The 11,423-nt window shown below is 45.6% G+C and overlaps 1 protein-coding gene across 1 annotated transcript in view; it reads right to left on the bottom strand.

Moving 5' to 3' along the window:
* Positions 1-3,502: 3,502 nt before the first annotated feature.
* Positions 3,503-11,423, bottom strand: part of Spg21 (SPG21 abhydrolase domain containing, maspardin) — a 32,117-nt gene continuing 24,196 nt past the window's right edge. The window contains exons 6-9 of the mRNA XM_048423617.3: positions 11,153-11,261; positions 9,597-9,704; positions 6,211-6,351; positions 3,503-4,154 (exon numbers count right to left, since the gene is read on the bottom strand). Coding sequence (XP_048279574.1) covers positions 4,038-4,154; positions 6,211-6,351; positions 9,597-9,704; positions 11,153-11,261 — 475 coding nt within the window. The 3' untranslated portion in view covers positions 3,503-4,037. The remainder of the gene's footprint in view (positions 4,155-6,210; positions 6,352-9,596; positions 9,705-11,152; positions 11,262-11,423) is intronic.

Raw genomic sequence — 11,423 nt, 5'->3', positions numbered from 1 at the left:
CCACCCAGGAGATCTATTTCCCCTTCCCAGGGAGATCATGCATCCCCGCCTTGGGTCTTGTTACCTAGCCTCTCTGGGTCTGTAGAGTATAGCATGGTTATCATTTATTTTATAGCTAATATCCACTTATGAGTGAGTACATACCATGTCTGCCTTTCTGGGTCTGGGTTACCTCACTTAGGACGATTTTTTTTCTAGTTCCATCCATTTGCCTTCAAATTTCCTGATGTCATTGTTTTTAGCAGCTAAATAATACTCCATTGTGTAAATGCACCACTTTCTTTATCCATTCTTCGTTGCTCTTAGTGCTGTAGAATATTAGTTTAATGTGTTGCATTCTTGTTTGCTTAACACTGTAAAGCTGTGTTACTTTGCCTGTCTAAAACACCCGATTGGTCCAATAAAAAGATGAACAGCCAATAGCTAGGCAGAGGAGGGGGATAGGCAGGGTAGGCAGGCAGAGAGTGTAAATAGAAGACCTCTCCGGACGTGAGAAAAGGAGGAGAGGAGGACACCAGGGGCCAAAAGGAAGAGAGGTGGACACCAGGGGCCAGCCACACAGCCACACAGCCGGCCATGGAGTAAGAAGAGAGAAAGATTATAGAATAAAGAAAGGTAAAAAGCCCAGAAGCAAAATGAGGTTAAAGAGAGATGGGATAATTAAAGTTAGAAAAGCCAAGCTAAGGCCAGGTGTTCATAAGAAGAATAAAAATCTTTGTGTATTTATTTGGGAGTTGGGAGGTGGGCACCCAAAGGGTTAAAACACACACACACACACACAAAGTCAGAAAACAAAAACCAACTATACTTTGGTGGCGTTCTTAGAAAGTGGCTTTCTCATAAGGAAGTGTTGGGGTTATCAGTCTGTTACAGTGTTTTATTTTCAGCTGGATATTGTAATGTAATCTTCCTGAAGCTTTAGCTATGATTAGTGTGTCTGGATATAGTCCATACAGTATCAAGTTTGAATAGGCTTGCTGTGTACAAAGAGTGGGTTCACTGAGGCAGCTCAGGCAGGTGTGGTGTAGGGAGTGTGGGGGGTGCACTCTGATTTTTCCTTACAATAGGAGTGGTGGACTCTGCAGAGCGATGGGGATCTCCTAGGCTCTGTTTCAGCTGTCTCCTTAGAGCCTGTTCCAGAGGTGGCCAAGGGTACGTGTCCACTGAATTGGCTACTGGTTTGGGGACAGATACATCACAAGGAGAGGCAGGGGTAAGAAAATCAGCTCCGCCTCCGTGGGTGGGACCTCAGCTCCGTGGCAATGTACACCCAGGATAGGGGGGCAGGACGGGGATGGAGCAAGGCATTTATGGCCAAGGGAGGGATTTCTCTCTAGACCTTCTTAGGCGATAGGCTTTGGAGGTGGGATTCCAGCCAGAGCCAGAGAGGCATTCCCAGCACACTTCTGTAAGTGGGGAGCGATGGAAACTGAGTTTCTTCTCTGAACTGCTGGCAGCAGGCACCATGGGTGGGAGGTGCTTGGAAGCGAGTTCCTGGTCTTGGAACCCACACACAACCACAGGTGATTAGTCACGTCCCCAGTCTCAGAATCCCTGGTTCTGTGGCCAGCACCCTCCACACCCCTCTGCATCACACCGCCAACTCCCTGCCACACGACATTCTCAGTGTGCATTGATTACTTCAAGCCAAACCTGGCTTGTGAGGTTGCCATGTCCTAAGCCTACTACACACTGTGGAAAATGCATGCATTTCTGACCTCCAATGTAGTCCAAATTCAGAAAGTACAGTTCCTTTCCAAGATGGCTCCCAGCACCCTGGGGGTGGGGCACTGGGAGTTGAGAGAATTCCGGGTCTTCTGCTGTCACTCACCTCCGCAAACAGCTGTAACCTGCTGCTCTGAAGCAGTCATCTTGCCTGCTTCTGCTGTGCTATAGACCACAGGTGTGTGCTACCGTGCCAGCTTTTTCTTTTCAGTGTGCACTGGTGTTTTGCCTGCATGCATGCCTGTGTGATGGTGCCAGATCCCCTGGAATTGGAGTTATAGACAGTGTGAGTTGCATCCAGCTCCTTTGGGAGAGCGGCCAGAGCTCTGCTAACCGCTGAACCAGCTCTCCAGTCCGGCAGCTTATTTTTTTTTACATTTATTATTTGTGTGACTGTGGGCATGCACATATGAAGGCACACATGTGGAAGGCAGAGGACAACTTGAAGGCATTGCTTCTCTTCTTCCATGGTGGGTTCCAGGGACTGAAGTTGGTCATCAGGTTGTGACCAGGGCTTCTGCCTGCTGAACCGTCTTGTTGACCCAAGATCTTTGTTTTTTATTTAATTTTTTAAAAAGATATTTATTTATTTTGTATACAGTTAGCCAGAAGAGGGTACCAGACCTCATTGCAGATGGTTGTGGGCCACCATATGGTTGCCGGGAATTGAACTCAGGACCTTTGGAAGAGCGGGCAATGCTCTTTCTTAACCGCTGAGCCATCTCCCCAGCCCTATCTTTTTTATGATTAAAGTGTTAATTCCTTCTAGTTTTATATAGATAACTTCACACAACTTAGTTTTTTCCAAAATGTTAATTATAGCTTTCTAGTATGCGATTCGAACACAATCTTATATACAGACATTTCACAACCTGTGTAATCAAAAAACCCTTCATGTGACTAATATATATAAACATATGCATATACATGTGTACATGTGTGGGCATACTAGTGGGGGTCAGAGGCCAGAGGATGCCCTGCACTCAGTGTTGAGGTTAGAGGCCTATGTGGACGCGTGTGACATTGTAATGGGCACTTGGGGACCTAAACTCAGGTTCTCATGTTTGTACAGCAAGCACTTTTTCCCACTGAACCATCTTCCAAGCCTCTCAAATAGTTGTTTTTTTTTTTTTAAATGTGCTTGGTGTTTGTCCTGTATGCATGTCCATGTGAGTCAGATCTCCAGAACTGGGGTTATATAGTCAGTCGTGAGCTGCCATGTAGATGATGGGAATTGAACCTGGGTCCTCTGGAAGAGCACAAGTGTTCTTAACCACTGAGTCCTCTCTCTAGGCCCTCAAATAACCTACTTTACCTCTTGAAAGTACATACAGAAATTGTATGGTATCAGAAAAGGCTTTATAGTAATCCAGGGTAGGGATGTATGTGGAAAAGTGAGGGGAGCTAGGCAAGGCTATCCACAGGTTGGGAATTTTTTAAGTTGGATCAATAGATGGAGACAGTTTATTAAACTATTTCCTCCCTATGTATTAAAAACATGTCTATCAGGAGTCAGGTGACCTTCCAGGATGACATTTGTAATCCTAGCACTTGGGGGATGGAGGCCTAGCCAAAATGAGATCCTATCTCTTTTCTAAAAATTCCATTAGTGAGGAAGATGGAAAGGAACACATGTGGCATACAGTGGTAGTCGGCGGTAACAGCACCTCTGACTGCACCATCAGCAATCAGTGCCAGGATGATGGAGCAGTTTCCCCAAAGTCACAGGCACTGGCCAGCAGCCAGCTGTGCAAGCAACAGTAACCACAAGAGCCACTCACTGAAATTCAGTTTTTATTCCAAATGACTGTAATGGCTAGAAATACAGCCGCTAATACTCAAAATGGTGTGCTCAGCTGGAAACAAAAGTAGCGGATTTGGAGGGAGTGGCCAGCAGGCTGTCGGCCTTGGCACCCTGGTTATCCCAGGAAAGCATAAAAAACAGGTGGTGTTCCTCTTCCAGTCTGGAGGTGCAGCCTTTACAGTGAGGAACACACAAAGTGGGGAAAAGAAAGAGGAGAAGAGAAAAATGCCACATGATCCCAAGCCTTTGAAATGAACACACAACAGGAGAGAAGGCTTTTGGTAGCAAAATTTTCACAATTCTTAAAATGGGAATCTTCAAAAGTTCTTAAAATTCAAAAGTTTTAAAAAAATAAAACAAAACAAAACCTTGGAGAGGGGACAGTCACACTGGCTTAGAAGAGCTGACGCATGTTGTGAGGATGACCGTCAGTCCTCCTTCTGAAACAGTAAGGCCCAGTGTGCCTGATGAACCTGAACTGATTGTACTTGGCGTGTTGCGAGCCCGCCTATGGCTCCTCCTGGCTGAGGCCGAGGCGGCTTTTCTGCACCTCTAGCTCCTCTGCGCTGACCACTGACGGGTCGATGGCGGCGTATTTGGTTCCATGGAACTGCAGCAAATGTATCTGGGAAAGTGCAGAACAACATGGGTTATTATTAGTGTTGTCTTGTCTATGGTGCCAACATGAAGGGGGCTTCGGGAGTGCTAGGCAAGGCGCTCCACCATCAGGACACCCCATCTCAGTCCCGAACCTTCTTGGTGAGTGTATGTGGAGGCCAGAGGTCAACATCAGTGCCGCTCCTCAGGACTCTAAAATATTACTCTCCTTATTTTGTGTGTGTGTGGAGGTCAGGGACAACCTGTGGGATTGGCTGTCTCCTCCACGTCATTTCTGGCCCTGAACTCAGGTTGTCAGGATTGGTGGCAGGTCTTTCACTGGTGAGCCCTCACTGGCCCTCTCTTGTCTCTCAAAGGCTTCAAGTCTGACAAGTAGGCCAGGCTGACTTGCCAGCAAACCCCAGGGGCTCCTGTCTGTGCCTCCATACACAACTTTTAAAAAACTTGTATTATGGGGCTGAACTCGGGTCCTCATCCTTGCACAGCAAACACTTCACTAACTGAGCCATCGTCTCCCCAAGCCCAGCACCTTCATTTCTCAGTGACTGTATTACAGAAGGCATAGCACGTTATGAACAAGTGTGGTGGGAAAACATAAAACCTTCCTAGAATTATACCCCAGTACAGGTAACTAGAGAAAAGCTGAAAAACAAGAATATGGGTTTCACTATGTCACTGAGACCGGCCTTGAACTTACAGCAACCCCACGTTGGCCTCAAAGTTCTATGGTTACAACTATGCACCACTGCGTCTGACCAGAGAAATGGTGAGACCTTTGGCGTCAAATTGTTTTGTTTTTTTTAAAGCCAGCTTCTCTACGTTCCTGACAACTTTTCATGGACATCCTCACCCCCCACGGCCCCATGCATAGTGTATATATGCACTTTGCACTTGTGGGCTCATGTGTGGGCTTTCTGTAGAGGATCAAGAGTGATTATTCTCCATCTTACTGAGGAAGGTGGTCGCGATCAAATCCAGATCTCTCTAATATGGCCCGTCTTTTTAATGTGTACAGGTGATTTGCCTGCATGCATGTCTAAGCATCGTATTCACACAGTGCCCATGGAGACCAGAAGAGGTGGGTCCCCTGGACCTGGAATTTCAACTGTCAGCTACCACTAGGAGCTGCGAGTAGAACTGGGGTCCTCTGGAAGAACAGTCGGTACTCTTAACTGCTGGGCCATCTCTCCAGCACCCTGGTATGGTTAGTCTTGATAACCAGCTTGCTTTGGGGAATCCCCAGATGTTACCTTCCCAGGCTTGAAGTCCAGGTAGGCAATTATGTGCACCAGGCATTTATGTGAGTTCTGGGGAGTCTGAACTAAAGTCCTTTTTATGTATGCCAAATGCTTTAACAGAGCCATCTTGCTAGCCCTTCATAAACATCTTTTCTTTTTAAAAATCATATGAGTGCTTTACTCACGTGTGTATATATGCCACATGTATGCCTGATGCCCGTGGAGGTTGAAGAGGGTGTTAGATCTCTTGGAACTGGAGTTAGAAATGGCTGTGAGCTACAGTGTGGGTGTTGGGAATCAAACTCAGATCCTGTGCAAGAGCAGCAAGTGCTCTTAACCACTGAGCCATCTCCCCAGCCCTTCTGCGGTGGTGGGAAGTCCTTCCAGTCTTTCCTACTGTGGTCAGTGGCATGATGAGCATCCCCGGGCACCACTATTTTCTGTTTAGGGTCACCTCCCATGAGTGCACGGGAGCACTAAAGACAGGACTCGCTACGGAAGGCACCTGATGCTTCTTGCCAAATCATCAAGGCAGTCACTTGTCACCCTATTCTATAATCTCTTGAGAGAATGAAGTGTGTTTTTATTTTTGCCAATAGCGCATAATCAGATCAACTCATTTTCTGAGACTCAGACTACTTCCATTTAGATGTGGTATCTTGCTGTTGCTGAATTCCCTGTCTCCAGGAAGCAAGGTCACTTCATACCAAGGACCACCACCACAGTGTGGGAATGCAGGCTGCTCATCCTGAAAAGGGCTGTTGAGGGGGAGTCGCCTTGGGGGTCTCTACAGCTCAAGTGCTCTGGATCCCAGGCTGGACTTACCTGCACATAAAGATTGACCTCTGCACTCCTGCACAGGTAGGGGAAATTGCCTCCTGTCTTGAGGTGAGCCCTCCGGGCATTAGGGTACAGTTTGTACATCTCTTCCTTGGCTTCCGTTGACAGCGCACTCTGGTCAAACACCTTTGAAAACATACAAGGCTGAAACCTCATGGTATTTTTAGCACAGGACAAAAGTATCCCCTCACCTTCCTGAGTGCCAGAGCAGCCAGCGCCCACCTCCTGGTGCTGTGCCTGGTCACATTCAACTTGAACCCAACGGTGGGAATACAGCTGTGTGGTAGAACGCTTGCCTAGAGTGTTCTAAGCCCCATCCCCACACCAGAAGAAAATCCTAATTCCAACCGTAACTATAGATTTCGCTGCCAAATGTCTGTTGCATCTCTCACCTGCAGATAATTAACAAAATATTAATAGTGAATAATCACTGGAAATGTTAATTTCAAAAAAGATGAAATCTTGGGACTGGAGAGATGGCTCAGTGGTTAAGAGCACTGGCTCCTCCTCCAGATGATCCTGGTTAGGTTCCCACATGGCAGCTCACAACTTTCTGTAACTCTGGGGATGCAACACTTCTGGCCTCCATGGGCACTGCATGCAGAGCGCACTTACATACATGCAGGCAAAACACCCATACACATAAAGCAAAACAATCATTTTATTTATTTATTTATTTATTTATTGAGGCAGGGTCTCTCTATGTAGCTCTGGTTGTCCAGAAACTAGCTCTGTAAACCAGCTGGCCTCAAACTCAGAGTTCTGCCTGTTCTGCCTCCCAAGTACTGGTATAAAAGGCGTGTACCACCATTACCTGGCTAAAATAATCTTTTTTTAAAAATTAGAGATTAAAGGCAGGAAGTTCAGACTTTCTGGGAACAGTGGCTCTGGCAGCTGAGCACATGTGGTTTTTAATATCTTTCAGATGCTTTCAATATAAGCATGCATACAAGATATTTTTGAAAATATTTTAAAGGATATATAAATTTTGTGTGTATATGCATGCATGTTTGTGGTATGTGGGGGGCCAGAGGTCAACCTCATGTGTCATTTTCAAGAATTCGGGTTTTTTTTTAATTAATTAATTTATTATGTATACAGTATTCTGTCTGTGTGTATGCCTGCAGGCCAGAAGAGGGCACCAGACCTCATTACAGATGGTTGTGAGCCACCATGTGGTTGCTGGGAATTGAACTCAGGACCTTTGGAAGAGCAGGCAGTGCTCTTAACCACTGAGCCATCTCTCCAGCCCTGGCCTGAAACTTTCTAAGCAGGCTAGCCTGGCAGTCAGCAAACAGGACCCTGCCTGTGTGCACCTCCCCAATGCTGGTATTACAAGCATGTGCCATGGGACTGGAGAGAGGTTGAGCCATTAAAGGCTAGGCTCACAACCAAAATGTCAGAATGTTCGGTAAACGAACCAGAACCCTTGTGCACTACTGGGGCGAGGGGGGGGATATAAAATGATACAGCCATCGGAAGACATTGTGTCTTAAAAAGTCTAAAGCAAAATTACGTGTGTGCCACTATGTATGTGCATACCCGAGAAGTCAGAAGACGGCACCAGGTCTCTTGGAACTGAAGTTATGGATGGTTGAAAGAAACCATGTAGGAGCTGGGAACAGAACCTGGGTTCTCTACAAGAGCAGTTAAGTGCTCTTAACCAATGAGCTCTCTCTGCAGCCCCAAATTACAAGATTTGAAAGCAAGGACTAAGATCCTTTTATACCCATGTTAATAGACATGTAATAGTCGATATCACAAACAACCAGCATGTCACCAACAAGATGTAAAGTTTATGTTACAAAGTATCGTTCAGTCTTAAAGGAATGACATTCAGATATATTATGGGGCTAGTGAATCTTTTTTCATTTTTTATTTTGACGTGTATAGGTTTTTTCGCCTGTATGTATGTCTATGCACCATGGGCATGCAGGCCAGAAAAGGCTCCTCTGAACTGTAGTAAAGAAGGCTTGTGAGCTATCATGTGGGTGTTGGGAATGAACCCAGGTCCTCTTCAAGAGCAGTCACTGCTCTTAACCACTGAGCTCTCTCTAGTATATTTTTTTCCCAGATTTTTATTTTTAATTATGTATACATGTGTGAATCTGTGTGGATATATGCATGTAAAATCAGTTTTTCCAGAAGCGAAAAGAGGGTTTCAGATCCCCTGGAGCTGGTGTTATAGGCGCCAGATGTAGGTGCTGGGAACTGAACTCAGGTCTTCTGGAAGAGCAGCAAGCGCTTAGCTACGGAGCCATGTCTCCAGCCCCACTACAGACAACCTTAAGAGCATTGGGCTAAGTGGAACAGTCTAGACTTGAAGAAATGCTGTATCTAGAGCAAGCAAATTCACAGAAACAAAGCAGTAGTCATCAGCCAAGACGTGGAGCACGGAGAGCTACTGGGCTCAAACTCAGGCTCTCGGCCTGGCAACAAACAATATTTTTAAATGTGATTTTTAAAAAAGATTTATTTATTTATTATGCTGGCATGTTCTGCCTGCATGTATACCTGCATGCCAGAAGAGGGAACCAGATTTCATTACAGATGGTTATGAGCCACCATGTGGTTGCTGGGAATTGAACTCAGGACCTCTGGAAGAGCAGGTAGTGTTGTTAACCTCTGAGCCATCTCTCCAGCCTGGCAGCAAGCAGTTTTAGTTGGTGGAGCCATCTTGCCAGCCCTACCTTACGGAAGTTCTTTACTCTCGCAAGGCAAACCTCTTTGGTACTGGATGTGAAATGTTTAGTATCTGTTGTTGAGAAAATATAGACATACCAGCCCAAGGGCTTGAGGTGTATGGCTGAGTGAGGAGTGTCTTCCCAGCACACGGAAAATCACGGGTTCTGTTCCTACACCCTAAAACAACCTCCCCAAATCAGGTAAGGACTACTAGGTTACTGAAATTTGTCTCTATTTTATGTATCTTACTTAGCCGACATGAATGTCTGCACCACATTCATACATATCTGAGGTGGTCAGAAATGGGAATGAGATCCCTTGAACTGGAGTTACAGATGGTTGTAATACACCATGTAGATACTGGAGAACAAACCCGGGTCCTCTGCAAGAGCAGTCAGTGCTCTTAACTGCTGAGCCATCATCAAGGGATGTAAACCAGGTTGTCCCCAACCTGAGTATTTCCCTGCCTCTGTCTTTCCAGTGCTGGGATCACAGGCATTCACCAGTAGCCCAGCACAATGGTGTCACTCTTATGAGAAATACTCCAGGCTAAGCAGTAGATTTTGGAACTGAGAAAACCAAGGTATATTTGCAGAAGGCAGCATGGTTACTGTCACAAAATAATGACATCGTGGCATATACATTTTAAATGACAAGCACCTAATATTACTTCAAAAGGAACTTACATCCATGATGGTTACAGGGATGTCCCGAATTTTATGAGGTTCCACATAAGAATTCTGACAATTTAGAGTTAGTCTTGAAGCCAGTTCACTCTGACCCAAACTCTCCAGCTGCAGAAAGAAAGACAGGTAACTGTTGCAGTAATTTTGTTTTTATGCTTACAGCAGGTCCATAGACAATATCTATGCTTATGGTGCTGGGAATGTGTACAGTGGAAGATCCACCAATGAGAAAACACAATGCATCCGAGACACTGATCTGGGACTGCAGGGCAGTGGCCTTTCCTATTGTGGCACCTAAGTCCAGCTCAATAACTGGAACGTGGTTTTCCTTTGGCTTCAGCCTGTACTACCTGCTTAGCCCAGGTGTCTATGGGACAACACACTGATCTGTGCAACTCAAAGGGAAAAAGAAGTAAGGGTGTCCTGCACCTTGGTTCTGAAACACTAGTTTGCAGTCGTGTTTGTCAGCTTGACCTAAGTGGTACAGGAGACCAAAGGAAGACAGATTCCAGCCGGCATGGCAGCACACCCCCGCACCCTGTCTCGAGAAACAACAAAACTTAGGCAAGTAGTAGTGGCAGGCAGATCTTTGAGTTGGAGGTCAGTCAGGGCTACTTGGAGAAACCCTGCCAAAGGGGTTGAAATAAAAAAAAAAAGAAAGAAACAACACGACCTCTCTCTATCCCAAAGGAACTAGATTCTCAGATGCCCAAGAATTGCAGATGTACTGTCTAGTGTGAGGTCTCACAAGGTTTTGTTTTTGGAGACAGTCTTGCTGTATTATCTAGATTGGTCTCAAAGTGGAGACCCTTCTGCCTCGGCCTCCCAAGTGCTGAGATTACAGGCATAATTACTATAGCCAGGCTGAAAAATTTTAAATAAAGATTTAATTTTATGTTTAAATTGTATGTGTACAGGTGCCTGTGAGGCCAGCTAAGGGTGCTGGATCCTCAGAAGCTGTGAGCTCCTTGACATGGGTGCTGGGACACAACCTGCATCTTCTGTAAGTGCAGTACATGCTCTTAACTGCTCTATAATTTTTGATTAAGGTTTATTTTATTTCTATATATGACACAGACAACTTGTGTGTCAGCAAGTGGGTAGGTGAGCATGTGTGCAGGTGCCCTCAGCGACCAGAGGTGTTGGCTACTCCACCAAAGGTGGGTGCTGGGAACCAAACTCACATCTTCTACAAGAGCAGTCAAGTGCTCTTAGCCTCTCAGCCATATCTCCAGTCCCTTAAGTTCTATTTATTATTCATTTGGTTTTTGAGACAGGGTTTCTTTGTATATCCCTGGCTGTCTGGGAACTCACTCTGTAGACCAGGCTGGCCTCAAACTCAGAGATCCGAGTGCTGGGATTAAAGGTGTGTGCCACTACCACTTGGTCCTTAAATTTTATTTTAAACTGATTAATAAACAATGTAACTATTAGTAGGTACCATTCCAATGTATGTACACATTAGGTAATGTTACATCGACTGCTAACAAATACCTCCTTTCCCCGTGCACAAAAAAGTCCCAGTATGAAATGTTTGGCAGTATCTTGATCCTTACCCTGTCCACCATAAAGTCAATAGCATCAGCCATCATTGGGTCCACTGGGCCAGAGGAAAAGTTCCCAAGAACTATTTTTTTGAGCATAAATGCTGGCATCAGCCAAAAGCTGCAAAAAAAGACAGAGGCTGGTGATCAACGTTGAAGTCTGCACATAAACGGCAAGTCATCTTTAGCACTGAAGCTCCGTCATGACTGGATGCCTGGAATCCAGGAGGCGGCCCACAACCAACTCCTATGGACCCCCCAAAGCTCCCAAGAGTGACACTTC

Source organism: Myodes glareolus, chromosome 4 (genome assembly GCF_982192425.1).
Source record: "Myodes glareolus chromosome 4, mMyoGla1.1, whole genome shotgun sequence".
Classification (NCBI taxonomy): Eukaryota; Metazoa; Chordata; class Mammalia; order Rodentia; family Cricetidae; genus Myodes; species Myodes glareolus.
Note: the sequence above shows the minus strand (reverse complement) of the source record. Positions and strands in the feature narration are given on the sequence as shown.